This window comes from Colletes latitarsis, chromosome 9 (genome assembly GCF_051014445.1).
Source record: "Colletes latitarsis isolate SP2378_abdomen chromosome 9, iyColLati1, whole genome shotgun sequence".
Lineage (NCBI taxonomy): Eukaryota > Metazoa > Arthropoda > Insecta > Hymenoptera > Colletidae > Colletes > Colletes latitarsis.
This window is the reverse complement of record NC_135142.1, coordinates 22785857-22811218: the sequence shown is the minus strand read 5'-3', so window position 1 is coordinate 22811218 and position 25362 is coordinate 22785857. Positions and strand designations below refer to the sequence as shown.

Here is a 25362-nt window from a genome sequence, read left to right as displayed (position 1 = left end):
ATTACATTCGGTTTAACGCATCCCGGTAACGAGCCATCAGCATCCAGTTTCGCGAACTCTTTGAGATAAAAATGAAATTTAAATTCTACTCGCGTTGAGCATCGGTTTAACGATGTTATCGAATGGCTGCGTATTTCCTCCGGAAATCAGATTGGGATATTTAATTCGACGACGCTGTTACATTAATTAGTATATTCGATTATTAACGCGACTTCGAACGCCAGGATACGTTGAAGCGGTGTTAATTTACGAGAATATATTTTTAGATTCAGTATTTAAAAACTATTTTTTATTCCATTTATATCCTCACAAAATGGAACTATTTATCGCCTGTATTTTTGCTAAATTCCAAAAAAACTAGCATGTATTTTGTGTCTTGTATAACGGTTATAGCAAAAATTACAGTTTCCAATTCCATTAGTTCATAATAACCAGCAGGGATGGCGCTTTATGGGAAATGCGGGCTTTTCAACGTCAGAAGGCTTCCCCACGCGTAATACATAAGCGTCGCTCTCCCCGGTGCAGCCTGACGCTAAAGCAGCCCCTAAATCCCTCGAACCGTTCTCGATCAATTAACCAATTCCGTGTTTCATTTCAGGCTCTGGTTTACCGGGACGGGAACCTCGTCTCCGGGTCCCTGGAGGCCCTGGTGCAGCACATGGTGCCCACCGAGGAATATTATCCCGATCGGGCGTACCTCTTCGCCTTTTTGCTGAGCGCCAGGCTCTTCATCAAGCCGCACGAACTCCTGGGCGAGGTCTGCGCCCTCTGCGAGCATCAGCAAAACCTGAATGGAGAGGGTGGCAAGGTGAGCCACGAATCCCGCGTCCCACAAAAGCCCGCCGAGAGCCTTCCGGGCGTGCACTTTACGGCCACCGCGTGCATTATCGTTTCATCGTCTCGCAGGCTCGACCCCCTTTTGCATTCACCCCCTCCGGAGAATCATCCCGGCACGTTCCGCGTTGTAATAACGAGCACGCGTATCCAGGCCAGAAAAGTCTCGCTCGCAAATGAATTTTCCACTCCCCCTCGGAACCCTTCTCCCCTGTACTTTTCCCTTTTTTCCAATTTCGTCCCCCGCTACTTTGCACTATTTTTTTTTTTTTTTTTTTTGGAATTCGGAAGGAACAGCGTGTTCTGGCGTTTGCGACAATCCTTTTCTTGCATAGAGTCTATTCAGAAAATTATCAGATGTATTTGAACTCATAGAGAAGGTTCGAACGTGGGTCTTACGCTTTCAAATTTTCCTGCTTAAATATAAACGCTACAATTTCATTATGAAGTACTGGAAGTGCATCCCGAAATAAGATTTCCAGCGAATCTTCCAGGTCCCGCGTTACCCGAGTAAATTCAATAACGAAAAATCGACTGTTCCTCGCGAGACACATTGTGTCTGCGAAGGGTTAATTCCGAAGTCTGAACGAGCCACTCGTGTTTCTCGTTGAAGCTTCGCTTCGCCGTTTCTTCGGTCTCTTTGTCTTCGTGTTTAATCCTCTATTGCACAATGTGGTACCAATGGGGAACCCAATTAAAGCAGTCCCTGTCATATTTGCTAATGGAGTTCCGTGAGATTTTCGAATCGTGTTTTCTTGCGGAGACATCTGATAGTTTTGCAGGCTTAGCCACTTGTTCTTTTCAAGAACATGAAACTACCTCCTTTAAGAGATTAAATAGTAATGGAAATAAATTTTTAGAGAGAACCTTCCACTCCGTGTAGCTAACATTTTCGAAAATTGAGTAAACAGCAACCAAAGAAAATCTCACGCGAATTGGAAAAGAATAGTGGAAGGTGCAAATGAGAAAGACGCAGATTTAGAGTTTTGTATTTGTTATAATAATGGAAGCTTATCGCGTGTTTTAGGAGCGCCTACAGCGTTTCGTTCCGCGACTGGTGCAGCTGTTGGCCGAATGGACGGAAACATTCCCATACGATTTCCGGGACGAGAGGGTGATGGGCCACGTCAGGTCCATCACGCAGAAGATCGCTGCGGTCGACGCTGCGGCCAGGCAGGAAGTTTCAGCGTTGCTGCAAAACTTGCTGCTCAGACTGACGGCTCTGGAAAGGTACGAGGAAGGCCTGGCCAGGCTCGCGACCGAGGCAGCGACAGAACAACTTACACAGGTACCTAAGTTTTCTACAAAAGCGCATTACGACTGTCGAAACCTGCAACGGACGTTATTTAAACGCTCGATCCTGTTTGTTCCGAGATTTCGAACATGGAGAACTTTATACAAAACTATCTGGCTTCGAACGAATTAACGATCACCTGACATTTTCATAAATACATTAATTATAACATTGATAGTACAGGTTACAAACATATTTTAATTTTATTTCGAACAGAGAAAACATTTTCTCTGTTATATTATTTTCACGTGATATACAATTTAATTTTTCACTGAGATTTGTTCGAGACATTTTTTTAGACTTGCAAACATCTTTCGCCATTATATTAGTCTCTTGCAGAAGTATAATGATGAATTTTCTGAACGAGCAATTACTCTAATAATTATGTTGTACAATCAGTACGATTTTCAATTGTAATTATGTTCATACAGAAGGTGTTTAATTAATATTGAATCGAGCACACGAAGAAAGTTTAAACTTCGCGATTTCTTTTGATTGTTTATCTCATGCGAACAGTATTAATTCGTTCTGATACGCGCTCCAGTGGCTCGATCTCATTTATCGGGTCCAATAGCGATTATTCGGTTTACTGTAACTGCACGGAACCTTCGAGAGAACTTCCGGTATAATGAACCGATAATATTCTGCCTACGATACTCACCCTGCGTTCCGCTCGTTTCGTGCGCCAATTCCATTCCGTAACATCAGGCCCTTGTTTCGGTTTAAATGGTTCGCTCGTGTCCTTCGCGCTTGTATCGATACGAACGCACTTTCTGCCATTTGCATACGTATGAGCAACTGTTTGCATAAGATGCTCTCAATTACGGAATTCAAACCGGAATGGCGTCTGTGCAGCCAGCATGAGAGCCGTACAAAACGTCCCCTACGGTATCTACTCGCAATTTTACAGACTTCGAAGCAATTCTAAAAAATGTTACGCGTGGAAAACACAATAAAATATTGTAAAATATTTGAACGTTCTGTCGAGTATATATTTGAAGAAAGTTTGACACGAAATATGGAATCATAAATTAACAATTAATTCTGATCTAATCTTCTATAACATTATATTACATTCTTCATTTGAGAAATTATTTGAATCATACAGTAGTCCAAGCTAAAAGTGGGAATGTTCTCAAAAGTGGATCTAAAGTTTATCATTTTGAGACGAATACCACAGGATTTATTATTCGCCCCTGAATACTGTCTGACCAGTGTCTGCTCCGTTTTGGCCTAGATGAGGTTTCAAAATATGATGAAATTTTTCCTAAAAAATATGAAAAAACAATGTACAGTAAGGGTGAACCTAACCTAAATCCATTAAGTACGTCCCTGTAGCTAACAGGCAGCTTTTCCAGTAGGGAGAAGCATATTTGGTGGTTTGCACCCAGCAAGGGTATCACTTAACAGACCACTTGACTCTGCCTCGAGTACTTTGCTATATCTGTTCCACCTACTATACTCGAGGCGCACTCAAGTGGTACCTAAAGCAATCCCATAAGGGTAGAAACCGCCAAATATGTTTCTCACCACTCGTTACGGGACCACACATTCTCACACGCCACCCACCCTCCTTGGTGCTCTCGGATCCTTAATATACTGGCATCGAGTAGATATAATGTGTCACCCCTGACCCAGTGACTCTTGATACCTATATTTACCGCGGTTACTACTTTGGATTCCGCTTGTAGATATCGATGTTACAAACTTTAGGTTTATTTTTAAGGTTACCTCTTAAATCCTTAATACATCGATGCGGAGAAAATACACACGGTCCGTCCTTGACCTAATGACTTCCACTATTCATATCCACTTTCGTTAATACAGTTACGAACTTGGGTCTATTTTCATGGATGTCCCTTGCTCGATGATTAAATTAAGAGTGGTAGAGACGTAAAATATCGACGTACGAAGATATTTTCAAGGATGTTCCTTACTCGGTAATCAAAAATGTTAAAGATAGAAGAAAGAAACCTTGGATCTGGAAAGAACAATGAGTTTTATTGAGTCAGACGTTTATATTATATAACTAGTAACGCGTATTGAAAGTAGCGAAACTTTAGGTACGCGTAGTTCCGAAAATACTAATGTTTTATTAATTATTGAGCCATCGTTGGAAGCGAGTAACCTTTCTCTTTAAAATGGCTTTTGGTTTTTGTCGATCCGACTTTCCGTTTTGGAGATATCGTAATTTATGTAAAGGGGTAATTTTTTTAATTCGACTATCTCTGTCTCCTCACACGTGAGTCGTGACTGTCGTGACCTACTTACTACGAGCACGTGCGGTCAACGGCCTTGCCAAGGCCGTAGTAAGAAAGTTCATTGACCTCGCGACGTAAACAAATGCTCCAAAATCTCCGGAACTAGCCACTGCATCAACTTGCAACTAAAATCGCTATATCTCCGGAACTAATTATGCTATCGACTTGTACGAGCACTCATTTTAAAGGGCATTTCATCCTCTATCCAATGACTATACTAACTACTATAATTAATGTTGTCTCCCACGTTTATTTTGATTCTAAAAACATGCAAGTAAACTTCTGGCCACTTAACATTCGTCGAATGTTAAAAAGTGCTAAATAGCAAAGTAATATTTCCTGTCAAGAGGCTCGCAATAATTCATATAAACAAATTTTGCGAATGATTGGATTTATTTTCGTATCTCATCTTTTTAAGACAAGCTAACTCTGCATCCATCCGTCTTTAAAGTTTTGTTTTTAAATCTGTACAAAGGGGAATCAATTCATCGAATAAGTATCTATCTATTTTGTATTCTCAAACTTTATCATACAACCTCAATACAAATTTTTAACTTTATAGAGGTCCCTCAGGAATAAAGTAAACATTCTTTTCTTATTTTAATATACCTTTCACCACCGAAAATTCGTGGAATCCAGCTCGAGGAACTCTGGCCAAGGCGGTTTCTCGCGTTTCGAGGAATCAAAGCGGCTTCCTTTCGGCGCATCGAGCAATCCCCCGTCGAACTCGATTTCCCAGCCACGTGCACACCTTGACAGACAGTTTCGATATTTTACCGTGCACCGCGTCGCGACGTCGACGACGTGAACGATGGATCCGCGGGGCGTTCAGGTACCCGCGATCCTGTTTATACATGTTATTCGCATTCCTACGTCGACGCGGACACCCGTGCACACGGAATCGCATATTCGGACGCGTGCACTTTGTGCAGTTAAGCTAACAGGGTTACGTAGTTTCCCGACGCGGGAGACAGTACAGTAACTATTCGGTTTAATTTGATTACAGTACGCCTATCTGCCACCGCGTGTAACACCTACTAATAGCTAATTTGCAACTGCATTAGTTAGTTAAATATGCCCGTGCATCGGGCGCGGCTAATCAGGACGGAATTGCGTGAGCTCGGACCGCTACAAGCACCATTGATGATCGTGTGGCTGGAGAAATTGCTGCACACCCTATTGTTTCGTTGCGTGTTCCGTTGGCCACGACGAGGAACCTGTATCGAGCCATGAACGTCTCAATTTTATCGACGATTTCGCGAAACTACGAAGATTTCGAGACGTTCAAGGTTATTTTACCGGAGGTTGCATTTTTACCTTGTGCATATTTCTCTATGAGGATGGACACAGTCTTTAACCTCGGGAAGATCAAAGGGGCTCGTCGAGTCCGCCAGTCAGAAATTCTTAAAAATATTCTGCTCCCGTTCACCTACGCAATCTGCTCAAAGAGAACGTGGATACGAAAAATTTTATTCCCACGGAATTTCTAATTAAGAAACTTTGTTACGCTTTGAGATAACCTTCGACAACTGTTCATAGTGTTTCATATATTTTCTTATTTCCGTTTTTAGGATTACGAATTAAAATTAAGTTTATATTTGTTCTCAGAATTACCAAATATTCATTTTAATAATGGATAGTTTTATTTTCTCTTCGAAAGATCTTTCATCTTCGCGATGACGTAGAATTAAACGCGCACTTCGTTCCGGACGAGTGAATAATAGTGCCGTTCTTTACGATCAAAGGGAGATAAATTTCCTGCCGCATAATAAATAACTTCCTCGTCAAAACCTGGAGGAAATGGCTCCATCGCGTATCAGAAGTTCCCGGAAATTGTTGAAAGCGGCTCCTTTAAACGGTAACTTTAATATTCTTTCCGTAAAACCATCTCGTAACTCGCCTTCTCGATTCAATGGAAATTGTTACGATAAATATAACATACTTCGTCGCGGGGAGCGTGCGTTTATTTCGTATTCATGGGAAAATTAATGTGAACGCAATTTCCTCTATCCACAAACGGGGTAAAAGATACGAATACATCGTGCGCGTTCATCGGATATCCACAAAAGATATTAAAATAATGAGTTACGAAATAAATATTAAAATATTGAAACGCAAAGACCATCTCGTTTCTCCAATTTCTCGACGAATTCACACTGCTCGCGTATATTTTTACGCTCGAAAGTACTCTTCGCTCAATTATTTTCCATGAAATCAATTTTACTCACAGAAACGCCAAAATAAATAAAATTATAGATTTCGTTTCGTGGAATAAACATGTACATTAGAAACAAATATTTAAACACGCATCGATTATAAAAAAACCATTGCATTCGTTTTCAATATATTTCTTTCAAATAGACGTTATTTTAATTTACTTACCTTGAATTATACATAAAATATCGTACAATTCGTTCCAAGAAAAGAAATCGAATAAACGTCGCGAAGCCCTTCGTAACGAAAATTATAGAATACTATATTCGTAAACTCGTTCATCCCCGCGGAAATTTTCGACAGAATCGATATTCGAAGAGATATCGACGCATCCAGTCTTCGATATCGATAAAACAAGAATCGTCGCGTGTCAATTTTTTGAATTCGACCGATATTTTCCGCCGCGAACAATATCGGGTGATTCGGCTGGCGCGCAATAAGGAAAAGTCATCGTTGAATAAAGAAGAATGTCCCGACGTCCGCAACATCCTTTCAGAGAATCGTATTTGCGTGGCGCTTGTGCGTCTGTGGCCAAGATTTACGACGGAATTGCATCGAAAGTGCAGGAAGTCGGAGGCTCGAAGGAAAGCAATAAAAATGTACGAATACGGGGAGAGAAGAGGGGGGGAAAAAAGCGGATAAGGAAACGGGCAGGTCGAGCTCTTAGGAAGCTCCGGCTTATTAAAGCGGAAGTTCGCCGCGCTTTTTGAACTCGTTCCTGCTACGTGCCGCGACGACAGCTTCGCTTGAACTTTTCAAGAAGCGAGACGTAACTCGCGAGACCAATAATACGCCCTTAATCTCTTTTCCTACCCCCCTCGTCGTCGTCGTGATGCTTTTTTTTTCTTCTCTCTCCCGTTCGTGCTCGCCGTCAGAAAAGTTCCAACGGTGGCCAGGAACTGGGCTCGACTACGGTATGCTTTATCGTATTCGAGAGACCGCGATGTTATTAATGTTTCGACCAGCTGTTTGCCGTCTCCGCTTGTTCGAAACGGCGATAGGAATTGTCTGGCTCGATGTTTCTCGCGCGAGGTAACGCTTTAGAGAACACTCGATTATTATCCCTTTCGTACACGTGGCCCTCTTTATTTCGATTATGATGTTCATTTTTAAAGATCAGTGGCTTGCACTGTTATCGAGACCCCTCGTGCCTGTGTCTTTTTATCTCGTAAGTTAGTACAAAATTATTTAGGTTCTCAACGGTTACTCTTGCCTGTGGAAAAAGTAAAATAGAACGAGACAAACCCCTTTTTACACGGTTTTACTCTCTTTTGTAAAACAGATTCTTTTCTGCCATAGGCAAGAGTAATCGTACAGAGTATGTATTTCAATTTATCTAAGTAATAGCATGCGTACGTATGTATTCCAAAGGGATTTAATCAAATATTTTTGTGTTAACTTTATAACTATAAAATGTAATGTTTTGTACCATACAAATTAACTACGAACAGGATTATAATTACTCCTATATTGACGATGATTTTACTGAGGGGAAACCAAACATAATAAACATGCTAGAAAAGTCTACATTCTCCTAATCTCTGATTGTAATTTTTCTTGGACATATTCATCATAGATTCTGGAAAGTAAGATTTAATTGTACCAGAGAAATGTGAACTAATGTGGCTTAGAGAACAGTCCACTGATTTTACCGTGATTACCTTGGTACCTGAGATATTCGGTAACACGCGGATACAACTTGAAAATTCTAGGTCGAGAGTATTGACAGATTACTGGAAGGATGAACGATTGCTGCAGTGTCTATTGACCCCACGCACTTCTAGATTACTCTTAACCCATTTGCGTCCAGAATCAGAATATTCCGCGCGCGATGTCTGGTATAATCCTCGAACGCTGAGTTATCTATTATATATCACCGATTGCAGAACAATCCGCAAACAGTATAGCGACACATTTCATGGATCTTCGTGGCCCAATCTGACTGTCATACCTGAAAATTCGGAGGTGATTTTAGCTTTAATTTTTCGGCGAAATAAAAACTTTTTAAATCGTTCTGGAAAAATTATTTTTGGTTGCAGGGGTCAATTACAATCATTTTTTGTCATTACACATACTACCGAAATCCTACGCATTTTCGAGAAAAAAATTCTTTACCGAAAATACAATGTCTGACCAATGGTTGATCAATTCCCCTGAAATTCCATGCGTATGTTTAAAAAGTCATAACTCCTGAACGGATCGGAGGATTTTAAAGTTTCCAAAGGTAAACAAAGCGTATTTTAGTGCAGAATATGTAAACATTCCAAAAATATTCGAAAAGTCAATACTCTTATTATTATTAAGATTAAAATTCGTTAACATTTCAAAGGCTATTAACGTTTGCTTAATTTCAAACCGCTATAAATTACTCTAGAGTTTAATAATAGGTATTCTAGTCACAATACTTTGGATGCACTGTGATTATGTCACGTAGAAAATTGGGTGCATCTTATTAAAACTAAAATTCTGTGTTCCAAAGTTGCTAAAGTTGCCTGGGTTTCGTTACATAGTGGGAGAAACTGTTAAGAAAATTGTACGACGAAGGTGGAAAATGATCGACAGAAGAGGAGAAATTTTCTAAATATTAACGAAGAAACTTTAGTAGGTATTTAGTTTCTTATCTTTTATGCGGAGAAGGTTGAGAGGGAAACAACATGAACTTCCATGAACTCCCCCTTTATCTATGTAATTTGAATATGTAAATTCCTTATTGTTCCTGGTACCGCAAATTAGATTGCTCTAACACATTAGAAGAAGTATCATCTATTATTTCTTTATAATTTAAAAAATTTATCCCTTTCTTTAATTAACAAAACTTTGGAAAGTGATTGACCTCTTATGATATAATCTTATCATGATTCAACTTTTAACGCATTTATCGATTAAATAGCCTTTTTCCCGTGTTTTCTGGGGATAAAAGAAACTCGCTAACCAACAACACGCCATTATTCTTTCTCGCGGAAAGAAAGTTTCGAACGAACAACCAACAACTCGATAGAGATCCTTTATTGCGTTGTAGCGATTGCTTGCTCGACAAGCTAATTTGTCGACGGCTTCTCTGTCTTAAAAAAAATGAAACTGAAACCCGCGATTTTACATGACAAAGATCGTATATCAATTCATCAGGCCAATGCCTTTCAAACGTTTAAAATATTCAATTTAGTATTCGCTTTGTGTCGTGTTTGCTTTATCAACAAAGAAATTAAAATGGCGTTTAAAATGGGAAAATAAATGAAGAGGCACAAAAATGTATATTAAATTTTTAATTTAAAGTGAGGAGTATATGAATTATTCGCTAATTTATATTGAAATTTCAATTTGAAAAGGTGTTTGCCTTTTATTGACGAAGGAATTTGCATTTAACGAATAATTTATAACCGACGAAAATTTAAAAAGAATGAAACGAATATCGTATTTAAAATATATGCATATTTATACGATGGACGATACATCTCAATTTTATTATGTAATGCTTATGACTTAATTTTTCTGTCATCCTCAGTTCCAGAAAAGAAACTTTAAATGCATAATAAAATTCTTCTGAAAGATTTCATATAAAATTCACATCATTATTACATATAGAAAACCACACAAATTCCTTTGATTACGACTTGTTGTTAATAGATTTGGATTTGATCTTGACTTATTCGTAAAAAGATATTGCACTAATTTTTTTGAAAATGTAAAAATACGATAAATTACAACGATTCGCCCTGTATACGTGCGTGGCAGACAACTCGAAACCAGCAGAGCCCTGTAAAGTCTTTTTGCGTATCGCGGCGAACAAAGCTTTTAATTACGTTTTCTTGCGCGTAATGGCGACAGAAAGAGAAGCCGAAGACAAACACAAAGGCCCTCGAAACGCAGTTCCCGCTCGCTATCGGCCGTATTTAAATGTGCCCGTTAACGTTGTTACTGAAGATAACGGGATTTTAATTGGTAACGATAATACGCGTTAAAATCCATATTAACTCCATTACAAGCTATTGTATCCAATTAACGTGGAATCGAATTTAATACCTGCTTTTAAACGATTAAAGCGCGTCACTATCAGTTTTGCGTAATCGATCGCCATGTAATTATCGTTAATAATCTTACGCCTTTTGTAGCGCAAATATTACCAGCGATACGTTGTCACCAAATTCGATAGAACTATTTTAAAAATCGTTTTCCTAAAATTATTTACGTCGAATGGCTTCGACCATTTGTACGAAAATTCTGTACTTCTATTATTTCTGTTGGGAGTGTTGGAAATTACCGATGCACCTCGTTTAAATGCAATAACCGATATCGAAGGGAAGTTACGCCATCGGTTACAACTTCATATATCGTATCGTTTCGAAACCGTCATTAATTGTCCGCCGCAAGAAACTGTGACAGTCTCCGGGTGTGCATTGCATTCGGTTTGCAAGAGAATTGCATGCACTGCACAATACCTTCTACCAGGTTTCTTTGAACACGGCAAACATTATCGTTCTCCAAACTCCAGCAGTTGGAAACTTCCAGGACTCGCGTTGTACGATGACTTTGTCCTCGCGCGATACCAATTTTATCATTATGTAACGTCGCGGTTTCTGGACTGCAACCGTAACACGGTTTTACTCGATATTCGTATTCCCAACTATCCTTCGAAAGTAACATTCTAATACAATCTGAAGACAATACTAAAATAATTACGGAGTTACTGTTTAAATATTGCGGGATGTATACTTGAGGAAATCCAACTTTCTCGCGCTTTATCTTGAGATTTTATTTTCGTTTTACTTTTCTTCGAGCGGTTGTCGCAGAAATTAATTTCATTTGCACGATTGTTGAAAACGTTCAATTTCCCTGGGAACTTTTACGATTTCTCGCCGAGACGTGGACCGTGAGAGAAATAGTGGATCGTAAATTTTTTAATTTCTCGACAGTTACCAGTTTTAAGAGACCGTGAACGGGGAAAAGTTGCGAAAAAGTTCTGCCTTTTATATTTTGCGGGTTCGTTGCAGCTTTCTTGATTCGAAACAACTTGGCTCCGCGTCGCCTAGTCATTCGTAGCACGTTCCTTTATTCTGTTCCATTTTGCTCACGGTACGTGGCTTGGTCTACCCCGTTTGGCACAACGAACTCATACGGGAACGGTTTACACGATATTTGGTGTTTTACCATATCGAATGTTCTCGTTTAAAAATTAACTTAAACTCTGTACTGTGTTATAACACGAGACTCGACGTCAAAATACAGAATATTATCCGTTCGTACTGAAATGCAAACTAATTTAAAATCACTTTTTAATCCAAGAAATTTACAATAAATAATAAATTGTCTAAATCGAAGAACAGTAACTATTTTAAACACTTTGATATTTCGTAACTTTAAACTTTAAGAAACTTAGCAAACAGAAACCAACATGCATACGTAAATACGTAAATACGTAAATATATACAGAATTTTGTAATCTGACCTTTTTGTATTTTTGGAACGAGGACACTTCGAAATGGAAAAACCGGTGAAGTTTTAACCGACAGGAATGGTTTTCCTGTGTTATATCGAATGAGAACCAAGAAAAGAAGTATAGAAGTGCATTTGCACGTAAATCAAACGTTTCATTCGCGCTCTGTTTGTTCCTAGTAGTTCGAATCAATGCTGTCGCAGACGGTCTCGTCGAAAACGCTTTCTGTCACGTCGACCGGACCTGCTCGCTGATAATTCGATCGACGATCTAATTCGAAGAAACGGAGGCTGCGGGAACGCCATTTGCGCGTAACCGAATCACGCGGCTCGCTGATCTTATTCGAACCCGACGGTTCTTACTTTTATCGCGTCAAGGAAACGATATGACATTTTATGGAAACGTCCGGTGGAAAATGCTATTTAAATGCGGCCAACGAATCGACGCAGTTGAAATCTGACTGTTTTAATTCGCTCTTCTTTAATTTCGAGCACAATATTTCTAGAGGACATACTCGAAACGCGCGGATAATCTTCCTCGTTGTTGCTAATTAACACTTATCCGTAATAACGGAACGCGTAAGCTCTAACGGTTTATGGTCGATGTTGTCACATTTTTATATTATTTTTATTAGCATGAAAGTTGAATTCATCGTTTCTTTTTCACTTTGCAGTGTCACGGAAAATTAGTCTAGCTTCCCAAAGTCTACTGAGAATAAGTAGAACATATTCTTCGTCAAAGATAAAATGGTTGAACCCTACGCGTACGGTAAAAAATATAAAATTTTTCTTATAAAACCGCATTGAAAGCATGGCGTCCCTCGCGAATAAAATATAAAAGCATAAAGTTTCACAAAGTAACTGTTCTTTGTCAGCTGATGCATCGGTAACCTGTTTTGCTTGGCGCTTTTATCGTATCTCTAATATCCTTTATTCTTCTGAGCAATAGTTTCTTTAAAATAATCTCCCTTTGCGATGATTTCGTTTAGAAAATGCATTCTGAACTTCGTTTGATATTTTCTTGCAATTCATTTCAATAGTGAACGTGCAACAATGGTTTATTCTTTCTTATTCTGAGATATTTTGTTAATTGTACGTTTTATAATAACAATATAAACGTGTACAGCAACCCTGGAATTGACTTTGCACGCGTAATTTTTATGTAGATTTTTATGCTCGATAAAAGAATTCCTATAAAAATTCCAGTGCTACAAAGAAATATACGATAAAGTATTTTCATCTCGCGATTACTTGATTGTGAGCGTGAACCGCAATTACCAGCAATTTTCATATATTTCGTTGAAACGCGAATAACAGCCGACTAATTATGGTAGCTCGAGCAATTATCTCTCCGTAATCTGACCGCGCTAATTGCCATTTTTAACTGTTGATGATTCTTTAACGTGGAACAGGGAAAAAATTATCAAAATTTCCCAGAGAAATAATTACAGTCCATCCACGCGTCGACTATTCCAACTAATTTCATCGTTAATTAAATTTCTGGCACCTTAATGCAAAATAGGAGCGCAATTCATAATACACGAATAAATCGCATATTCCGCTCAAATTTTTTTAAATACAGTTCTATCAAAATTGCTTTTTCCACGCAAATCAAAGAAAAATAATTCATGTAGGTACGAAACAGGTACAAAAATAACATTAAAATTAAATATTCATAATAAATTTTTTATTTCTTGGACAAATTCATTTATACAGTATAGAAATACATAAATAAATTTCCACGCTTCTAATAGAAGTTTCTTTTTATGTTGTATTACTGTTTGTGTTCATTTGCGAAGATCATTGACTTTCTTGAAGTTCCTATTCCATAAATCTGACGTTTTTTCTCACTAATAATGAAGTCGTTGTGTTTGAAAACTCAGCCTGTATAATGTAATATCGATAAAAGTGCGAGAGAATGATGAATCTCGTTACTTTTCCGAGTCAGCGCCACGCAGTGATATGGGTCAACGTTTGCAGCGTCCCGTTGTTTTCCTCCCTATTATTCCGAGGGACGATTTGAATGAGAGAATATAAATTATCTGGGGCTCATTGAGTTCAATGGGAAAACAAGCATAAATGGTCGAACGTTCGATTAAAATTGAAATGTTCGTTGAACTCGTTCCTTCGATCGATGACCGTGGCTCCAATATCGACAATGAACGCACATAATTGCATAATAGCCGATACTCGCGAAACATTGAACTTCGAGGACTAGTTCAGAAATTTACAAAGAAAATTTGCAAAAATATTGCGTAACTTCTCGATCAGTTTCCTCGAGAAATATTATCGTTTGGAAAATCGCTAATGAAATGAAACATTAACCCAGAGTCTTCGTAACATATTCAGCATTAGTCTCGCTTTGTTATATAAGCTCACTATGTTGATATAACCGGGAACGAAACCAGCAAACCAAAAACAATGGAGCACCGTGAAAGAATAGATCGACGTTGGAGGGTTCTTTGTAGTCACCGTGCACTCGAGAACAGTGATGTTTAAGTTAAATAATGGCTTGCTCTACGGTAATGTTTCTTCGTTAAAAAGGTATTTATTACGGTGTAATGTTTCGAAACTCTTTCTCGACATGCCTCGTATAAACAAATACGAGATACAAATTCCAAAATATTCTAAAACACTTTCGAAAAGATTCATTTCTTTTGTAAATGATTAAAATAAAAATTCGGACCAGTAAATAATTTTTTGGAGGAACGATCTTTGCGAGTACCTTTACCTCACGTGCTTAGCATCGAATTCCAAAGGACGACAAGGCTCCGATGCATGCAACGCGAGTCGCCAGATCTTTATCGCGGTGTCCGAGGGCGTCGCGACGCTACGGGAGCCACTTCGAAACTGCGGTTGGCGCAGATAAGAACTCGCTCGAATTTGCTCGGCGAAGCACGAGGACGTGAAATTGGAAAGGAAAGGAAGAGGCGTTGCGACACCTCCGTACGCTCGCCCGTTTCCGTTTTCTGTCTTTCCGCGTCCGCCATGAATCGAGTTCCCCGTTGACGTCCTCGTTCTTCCCTTTCATCGCGTACGGACCATCCACGGCCCCGGCACCACCTTCCAGAAGAAGCCTTCCCCGACACTTTAACCGAATGGAACTGTCACCGTGTTTTTCAGGTGGACATCACCGAGCTGTGTCCCTCGGCCACCGTTCTGGCGCAGCAATTGACCCACGTGGAACTCGAGAGGCTCTCTTATATCGGCCCTGAAGAATTCGTCCAAGCATTCGCCAAGGTACGTGTCTCCACGCTTTTCTCGATCAGCGTAATCGGAAACTCTTGTACCCTCAATCTCCTTCGTCGTCAACTTTTCTCTCGAAACGTTTAAAAATTGTTCGCTCGTCCTTCTCGAAGACTAATTGAAAATACTTCGATCAATTTTATCTAGAGATGAACTTTTTTAATCTCTTTTTATGTATTTTATGCATTTTCCGTATAACGTCAAACAAATTTATTAAAAATCAAAAACGAATGTTTAAGAAAAATTGACACGAGTTGCTGTAATTTTTCGGCGAAAATAAAAAATTTCGAATCGTTTTGAAAAAATTATTTTTAGCTGCAAGGATCAATTATAATCATTTTTGGTGAATAGACATACTCTCGAAATCCTACGCACTTTCGAGAAAAAAATTCAGTAATTGGAGAAATTTTTCGGCGAAATTAAACAATTTCAAATCGTTCTAAAAAAATTATTTTTAGTTGCCGGGTTCAACTACAATCATTTTTGGTGAATAGGTATACTCTCGAAATCCTACGCACTTTCGAGAAAAAAATTCAGAAATTGGAGAAATTTTTCGGCGAAATTAAACAATTTCAAATCGTTCTAAAAAAATTATTTTTAATTGCTGGGTTCAATTGCAATCATTTTTGATGAATACGTATACTCTCGAAATCTTACGCACTTTCGAGAAAAAAATTCGAGTAGGTGCTGAAATTTTTCGGCGAATTAAAAAAATTTCAAATCGTTCTGAAAAAATTATTTTTCCTCCTCCTCAGAGTTTTCAGCCTCCTTCGTCGTCAACTTTTCTCTCTAAAATTTATATATTACTGTTACTACGGAGTAACTTTTTATAACTCTTTTATGTATTTTACATTGACAAATAATTTCAATTGCTCCAGGAATCTCCCCATCTGGAAACATCGTTCAAGGACATGAAGAAAACGCGCAATCTCGAATCGTACGTCCAGTGGTTTAACAGGCTGAGCTATTTCGTGGCAACGGAAGTGTGCAAGGTACATTGTAATATAATTTCTCTATTCTAGTAAATGGAAACATTATTATTTAAAATTTATGACGTTTAAATTTCAACTTTGTTAAAAGACTGCTACAACGTACGCCGAAGGGATACAAAAAACGTTTTAGAATTGTTAAAATTGATACCATCCTGTCGAACTGAAGTAACGTTTTTTTTATTTATGGCTGATCCCTTCGATACGGAAATAAAAACTCGTAGCTTTGCTATCGAATGTTATCGATAGAATTCGGAGGATGCACAGTTCGACGCAGGTAAATAGAACTGACAAATAATCCTGTTCACCATTTTATAGCATGCAAAAAAGAAGCAACGCGTACGCGTGGTTGAATATTGGATCGAAACAGCCCGTGAATGCTTCAATATTGGTAATTTCAACTCTCTGATGGCGATCATTGCCGGCCTGAATATGTCGCCGATATCTCGTCTGAAGAAAACGGTGAGCGATTCCTTCAATTTCATTCTTATTGCATGCTGATATGTTTGTTACCTCGTAAATATAACGTTCCTTTATACATCGATCAATCATAAAACTATTATTTTTCTGCCTTAAAAAGTGCAACATGTAGTTTTGAAATTGATACACTTAGAATTTGTAGTAGAAGTTGGTTTATCTAGATGTTTGACTAATCCTTGACTCAGACAACTTGCAACTACTAATTTCTATGTGAGATCTCTTAATTTCCATATATATTAGTTTGTTCGACTCTCTATCGTATTAATATCTATGTAAGAAGAGTGAGAATTTGTGTAAGAAGTTGATTTATTTAGATAGATTTATTTAGATAGATGTCTGACTAATTCTTGATACGTACTACTTGAAACTACTGATTTCTACTCGAGATCTCTTAATTCTCATAAATATTAGTTTGTTGGACTATCTACCGTATTAATATCTATATAGAAAATGTGAAAATTTGTGAAAGAAGTTGGTTTTGATAGATGTCTGATTAATTTTCGATATGTACTACTTAAAACTACTGATTTCTACGTTTCTATTAATTTATCTACTAATTTCCATAACTATAAGTTTCTTAAACTATCTATCGCGTTAACATCTACGTAGCAAAAGTAAAAATTTGTATTATGAAGTTGGTTTAGATCGATGTCTGACCAATTCTCGATACCTACTACTTACCACTGATTTCTACGTGAAAGCTGTTAATTTCTAAACACCATGGAGTGTTACACGATTATTTTCTGTAATTTTCTAATGTTCCAGTTGAATTTACAATACATTCGTGCAATATTACGTTAAAATTTCGGTTATTTGGAGATTCTATGAAATTGCAACTCGGTTTAATATCCGAACCTTGGTCGTAACATCTCGCGCTTAAAAAACTTAATTTTGCCATAGCGATCGATTGATAAAAATTCAAATTATAAACGAAATTATACTAGTGTTTTAAATGACAAATTGTGGATGCTAGATATCGAAGAATGCTGTTGAATTATTAATAACGAGAGGAAATGTCTAATAAAAGCTATGTCGTTTATAAATAGTATGCAAATGAACCGATTGGTTCATTAGACGATCAAACGAGGAGGGAGGAAAGTAATCGATCGTAGGACATAAAAGCGATACTTTTAAGAGGCGTTCTCCAAGCTACTCGGTTCTTCGGCAGAACGATGACATCCACTCGGGGAAAGCGTTAATACGGGGATGGCACGTAGGATCGGCCACGGTCGTTTGCACCCCCGTACAAGGGGATGGGCACGGCAATAAGCGGTCTGTAATCCTCGTAAATCGAGCGTGGCGCCGCGACGACCAGCGTTAGCCGTGACGAATCGTTGAGAATCGAATGTTCTCCGACGCGAACGAACGCTGGAACGGAGAACAATTTCGAGAGGAAATACCATCGAAGAACGGGAGCGCGAACGAATTGATTCGCAGGAGGTAAAAAAAAAAGAAGGAACGCAGTGAAAAGTGGGCGGAGCTGTTTTAATTGAATTTTTTTCGTCGCTGTTTTGCGAGTTCGATTGAAACGTACAACGGGAATCGAATTAATCAAGAAGTCGAGGAACTCTGATTTTTAAATACTTTAATTTCCGCTTTCGTTCGTTCGATGGGCTTTCGTAAGTTTCCACCGATCTCTTTGTGCCACGAGTCGACGTTTTTTCGCGTAAAAATTTTGATTCTGTAAATTAATAGATGCAGAGACGTACTTCGTCATATATTAGCCCGTCAGTCGCGTTTAAAGAGGGAATTAGTTCGTCTATGATGGATTAGAAATTGTATTATACAATTTATGGTATCATCAGTTTAGATTGAAACGGTTTTCAATGGAATTATTGCTCGTCGAGAGCACTTTCCACGTTTATTCACTGATTCCTTTCTCCATTAATCATATCGGATAAGATTGCGTCGAGGGTGAATAAAATTCCCAATGGCTGCTGTTACCGGAGAACTCTGTCAATTAAACTGTGCCATAAATCTCTATCTAAACTTCGTTTATGGAAACTTCTATTTCGTTTCTTGCGCGCGTTAATAAATATCTGTTGTTTCCTCTTTGGATGTTAATCTTTATTAAATTCTACTGGACGTGTAATTAGTATATATAAATATTAATTTACTTTTTGCAGAAATACGTTGCGACGAAATATAACAACGTGGAAATTTTGAAACGGAGGCAAACGCAATTTAATCAAAGTCGAGTGAAATTCTTGCGTGGTCGATAAAAATAAAAATGTCACTATTAGACAGTGAAACGAAGCGTAACGCGAATTTATTGCACTCCTACGTTCGCGAGAAACAAAAAAAAGGAACTTTGCATTCCGATCTGTGACGCTGGCGAAATAATCGAAACACGTGTCGCTCGCAGCGATTGCATTTCCCCAGGAATGGGAGAAAAAGGATTCAATACGTATGCCTTCATGTCAGTTTCTCGCGATATTGCTACCTTCCTGATACTAGGACGTCTTCATATATTGTCCTATTTTCCTCTTTTCCAACTGAATATTACCGTGGAAAAGACGGCGTTCCTGAAAGAAAATATTATAGGCTCCTTCGATCGGTCGGACGTCTATTTGTCAAATAATTATTTCAACAAAGGCCTCCGAGGATATTAAAAGAGACAATGAATCCGTTCGTGGAGAATGATCGGCTTAATAATTACGCTCTCGGGAATGAAAACTGCCTACGACAATTTCACCTTGTAATATTAGTAAAAGAAGTATCCCGATTTTGCAATTCTTTTTGTCTTTGATTATTTCCATACTCGATGGCAGGATAATCGACTGTAGATGGGGATTAATGGGTCTGAAACTGTGATCGAATTACGGAAAAGTGACTTTTATTTCTGCAAAAGAACCCGAAAGAATTTGCGTATCTTTGAACGAGGCTGTCCAAAAATAATAACTCGATCTCGTAGAAAATATATTGGTACAAACTCGAAAGATATCGGCGATCTGATTTAAATGAAAATATTTCCCCCGACGGGCGACCCGTTGGCTACAATTTCATCGCAAATTGGATTAAACGGGAGGATGGCGCGCGAATGAAAATGTGGCGGTCATTACAGTAAACAAAATTAAATTTTTTCTCTTAACTTCGCTTCTGCCCTCCCGCGTTACGCGCATAAATATGTTCGTAAATATTCTTGCCAACTGGGCTGTTTGTAATAAATATGTCACGGCTGTGCCCGGCTCCTCAAACGAATTTATACGGCAGTATGGCGTATTTAGCATATCAAGTTATGGCGACATAATTGTTGCGAGCCTTCTAACTCCGCAACGCTTAAAACAGTAAAAACAGCAAAGGCTGAATTAACGAGGAACGTAATCTGCAAAGCGTATAATATCTCGAGTGAACATTGTTTCTTTGTGAGAGATATGACAAACAGTAAAATTTTTTATTTAATCGCACCTAAATGTATTATTAAAAGTCACTGTCGTAAAAGTAACAAAGATTTTCCAGTAACTTGATCGCAATTTTAATTCTCGTCTGCAGAGCCTTTGCACGGTTAAAAGACTCAAGATTATTTTTTTTAAAAAATCACCCGAAACGGAAATCTGTGTTAGATTATTTTATTTCGATAGGTGTAACCGAAACACGTTCGGAACAATCGTCGAGCGCGTACAACTTTATCGGGAAGCTGGACAAATTGCGAGGCGGAACGGAAACCATTAAACGTTTTTTCTCGTTTTTAATTACGAGACCGGGCCAGTGTTCCGCGGACATATCCCTCCGGCTCTATTCGATGCGGACTGTTATTCCAGGGTTCATTTGGTACGGCCAGCTGATTTATACAGGGCACGCTTAAAATAATTGCTGGAACTATCAGCGACCAGGCGGCGTGGGTCGCTTCGTAATTTGCGTTAATGAAAATTTAACGCTCCCGTTCGGTCACGCACGCGCGTTGTTTTCACACCCTCCGTTCGCCCGCGTGTTGATCGTTGTCAGTTCGCGAAAACATTCGCGAATTTCTCGCTCCTGGCAGGACGAATCGTTTTTTCGCGTAGTCGCTTAACCTTCACGTCGATATCCCCATGTTTCGTTCAAAAATTGCCACAACTCTCGTTGAAATTCCAGATAACCCCTCCCAACCTCAAAATTAATTAAAAAGAATCCAATAAACAAATCTTCTAGACATCTTATTTTTCGAATTATAGATGACCAAAGAAAATTTTCGAAACGTTCACGCTTTACTTTTGATAATTTCTTAAATAAAATGTGTAAGTTGAACGACCATTTCTGTCAAAGTTGCGTAAGATTCGAACTAGAATAGAATAACAATAAAATGTTTTCGAGTTGAAAATATTATCCGCAACGTGCAACTAGAATCGAATAAGATGTCTTTCCTAAACTTTTCTCGTCCTAAAAATGTACGGACAAATCTGCATATTATTTAAACAACGCGGTGTTCGGCGATGTCCAACGCAAATCACATGAGTCAACGAAAACTTGGACCACTTTTCTACTCGAGCAACGTCGAGTAGGAATGGAGAAGAGATCGCGAAAGGCAGCCGAGCGCTTCGAGTCCACCAGAAGACATCCGCCCTCGACTTCCATTTACGAGGCCGTGGAAGTTCCAAGTTCCGCGTAGTTTCGTCTCGAAACTCGGCGTCGAAAGCTCGACGCCCGTTGGTATCTTCGTTGGCTCGCGTTTCGAGGGAGGACGCCGATACGGCGACGTCGGTGGAAGATGAACGATACCGACCCGCGCCGGGTTAATTTACCACGGAGATAATCTGCGAGTGACGTCTCCTTCTTCCGCGGTGAAAAGGAGCCTTGGCCTGCTCCTCGTCCCTCAAAAAGCTAATTACGTTCGGTCGTTACGATCCGCCGTGCCAGATATACCGCCCCCATCTGTCCCCCCGTCGCGTCCATAAGAAGCGAGAGACTGACGAGGACGAAAACAACGATGGTCGATTTCGATAAAATTAGCATGTGATTCGGGGTCCGTTGCAACATGATTCCGTAAAATGAACATCGCATCGTACCGTACTTCATGAAAGGATTAAAACAATATTTCTTTACCCCAGAAAGTCTATCGATGTACAGCAAGGAGCATAACTGAACCAATAACCACAAGTTTTGTATAAATTTATGGCTAAGAATGTAGGAGAATATTACAAAATAAACATTATAGTTACTTTTATCGCAGTTAGAAGTAACGTAAGAAATTTTTTTTGTAGTTAACGTTTTCTCGTTTGGCAATGAAAAAATGAATAAATTGACTCAGTGTTCAAAATTAAATAGTGTACGTTTGAAAAATTATACGGAATTAAATCGTAAGTTAAGGGGTTAAGAATCGTTATTAGACTGTAGATCTTTATGGAAATTCGTATTTTTATTTATAAAATTAATGAAATGGTCTTAACCCCTTAATATAATAATTTGTATTTCTTATAGTTTTGCATATTAAGTGCATTTTGTAGTTTGTTGAGAATTAAAATTTCCTATGAATACAAGCGTGGAAAACTACAGTGGAGCCTCCATTATTTAGGATTTCCTGTTTCAGTTGACAGGGTCTTGTTCTTCATTGAGTTGCTGATAAATTATAGACTCAACTTGAAAGAAAACGTCTACCATCCCAAATAAATCGTGAAAAGAAACCGAAAAATTAAAGTTCTGCAAATAATAGGATCATTAAGGGTAATTGTCTTAAATTCGAACGTAGGTGAATCGACTATGGCGATTGGAAAAAAATGTGTAATACATAGAACGAGTAGAACACACTATCAAAGTAGAGTCTCTTTCTATGTCTTCCTCTGTACGTCTAATAAATGCCTCTGAAATGTTGTTTTCTCATTCGTAATACAGTACTAGCAAAGTTTTTACAGGTCCTTTCTATTATGTAATCTAGCTCAAGAAGGAATGTAGTCTAAAACAACAGGTTAGAAACGGTTCGATCGTAGTTCGTTGGAAAAGCAGGTGATTCATTTCCCTCAACTCCCACAGTATCGTCGATCTAGTTTTGTGTATTCAACCAAAATTTCCATCACGATCCAAATAGATGATTTTGTGTGTTTTTAAGGAACTTTAATTTTGTTGTATTGAAAGTAGCAAAATTTCTAATGAACATATTCGATTAATATTATATATATATATACTCGTCGTAGCTATAGACCGATCATCCTAAATTAATTTTACAACTGCAAACGCTCTGGTAAACAGCACGTCACAGATCGATGTTCGAGATCTTTATCAACGAGAGCGTCGAGCAAAAACGATTTGGAAGAGTAAGTTCTGCGAGTTGGTTCCGACAGAATGGCGACTGGACGCCTCGACGAAGGTCGGAGGGAAGTGCAACTCAATTAACCTTCAGCTGGCGTGGAAAAGTAGCACGGTTGAAAAATATGTCGGAAGAACGACGCGAGAAATGAGTCGAACTTCGTCGAGCTCGACTAATGGCGATGCATTGTTGCACGTTATCGTGGTTTAACCCTCGATTGGTGGATGTTGAAATATCGTGCATTGTCGTTCTGGGGCTCTGTATTTGATGGATTGTAACGATCGAACGTTTAGAATTGATCACAAAAGTATCCAACGATCCTGAGTCAATTTTGTGGAAAATTAGTTGAGAAGTAATCGAGTAGAAGTTGAAAAGTAAACTAGTACGAAGTATTTCCAGTGAAATATCGTGATTAAACAAAACTTAATGTTTATCTATATTAACAATGTTTTAAAAACAAAATGTATTTTGTTGAATGTTTTCATTCTTCGATAAAATGCAAATTTTCTACTCTAGCAAATGACATGCATCCCCCAACTGTGACAAACCATCATGCTTCATCTTTGGTATTAAGTTCCCCTGGTTACATTCTTGACCAAGTATTTTAATGCAAATTTTTTCTTCACAGCGATTAAAATTCCAGGTTTACCATCCGTTCTTAATGAAAACTTTTTGCAAATTCAGGATCTTCTTTTGTCACTCGACCATTTGAATCAAGCTTTCGTATAGTTCGACGTATTGTTACAACGGTTATAATTTTACTGGAATTTTCTCTTATTGCACCTTTCAACCCCGTTACGCTAATTGTTGGATTTTTCTTCGCAGATATTAAAATATCTTTCTCTTCTATCTTGGGTATTATCTTGGGTTGCTTTGATACTCTTTTAATACTTTCACAGTTGTACATTCTATATCTTCTGTATAATAAGCTTTGTTATACAAGCTTATCACTATCTTACTTTCTTGCAAATTCTTTTCTTTCAAATTCTGTAATTTTCTTTTCTGTAAGTTATGGTAAAGAATAGTTGAAAATTATTTACTGGAAATCAATAATTTTCATAATTATAAGTTTCTTAAACTACCTAATATATTAATATTTATGAAGCAAAAGAAAAAATTTGTATTAGAAGTTGGACCAGATCGATGCCTGCCTAATCATTGACTCATACTACTTACAACTACTGATTTCTACTGGAGATCTCTTAATTCCCATAAATATTAGTATGTTGGTCTATCTATTATATTAATATGTATATAGGAAATGTGAAAATTTGTGAAAGACGTTGGTTTTGATAGATGTCTGATTAATTTTCGATATGTACTACTTAAAACTACTGATTTCTACGTTTCTATTAATTTATCTACTAATTTCCATAACTATAAGTTTCTTAAACTATCTATCGCGTTAACATCTACGTACCAAAAGTGAAAATTTGTATTATGAAGTTGATTTAGATCGACGTCTGACCAGTTCTCGATACCTACTACTTACCACTGATGTCTACATGAAATCTGTTAATTTCTAAACACCACGGAGTGTTACACGATTATTTTCTGTAATTTTCTAATGTTCCAGTTGGATTTACAATACGTTTACGCAATACTGCGTTAAAATTTTGGTTATTTTGAACTACTTTGTCTGCCACGAGTTTTTTCGAGATTTTACGAAATTGCAATTCGGTATAAGTCGAGCTAATGCATATTTAATATCCGACTCTCGGTCGTAACTTCTCGCACTTTAAAAACTTAATTACGCTTGATCGCAACGATTCCCTCCCCGCTACCCTCCTCCCCTCCGTCACCCCCAACGAACAAATTCTTTTTCCTCCCGTTACGCGCGAATAATTTTCGGTTCAACGACGCGAAATTTATCGGCTTCGGTTACGCGGAAGGTCCAGTTTTTAATTAAAAATATCGAGTTCGAGAAACAACGAAATCTTCTAAATCATCGCGTAATATTTAACCGATCGATTAAGGGGCTCCGTTTACCCATTCGTCTCGGTGGTATTTTCTCCTATTCTTTCCCGTACCGAGCGTCGAAAATCACATTTCAGAAGCGAATTTGCATTTCCCTTTTCCTTTGACCCGTCCTCCCCACTTTGCCACTAATAATTTATCGTCCACGGGTTTTCCAACCTCGACGATGCGGCGCTCTTTTATGCGACAAAGCTGCACGAGTTCAAATGGAGATTCAAATGGAGTTTTTAATATGCAAATCAACTGGAAATACGAAAATCAGAGCCGCGAGGAAAACATTTGATAACGAATGGCTGACCATAAAAGCGAATCTCGCGGAAACAGGTTTAAATTCATGATTAGTGAATTTTACGTACTTCTTTAACGTGACAAAATTCCGAAACCCAGGTATTAATTTGCACCTCGTTTATTAAAAAG

At 38.3% G+C, this 25362-nt stretch overlaps 1 protein-coding gene across 2 annotated transcripts in view; it reads left to right on the top strand.

Annotated features, from left to right (window-relative positions):
• The window catches only part of LOC143345783 (uncharacterized), a 455578-nt gene that overhangs the window by 413702 nt on the left and 16514 nt on the right, over nucleotides 1–25362 (top strand). For both annotated transcript variants that reach the window (XM_076773190.1, XM_076773189.1), the window contains exons 5-9: nucleotides 599–808; nucleotides 1862–2122; nucleotides 15157–15273; nucleotides 16158–16271; nucleotides 16587–16730. In XM_076773190.1, the coding sequence (XP_076629305.1) occupies nucleotides 599–808; nucleotides 1862–2122; nucleotides 15157–15273; nucleotides 16158–16271; nucleotides 16587–16730 (846 nt within the window). The remainder of the gene's footprint in view (nucleotides 1–598; nucleotides 809–1861; nucleotides 2123–15156; nucleotides 15274–16157; nucleotides 16272–16586; nucleotides 16731–25362) is intronic.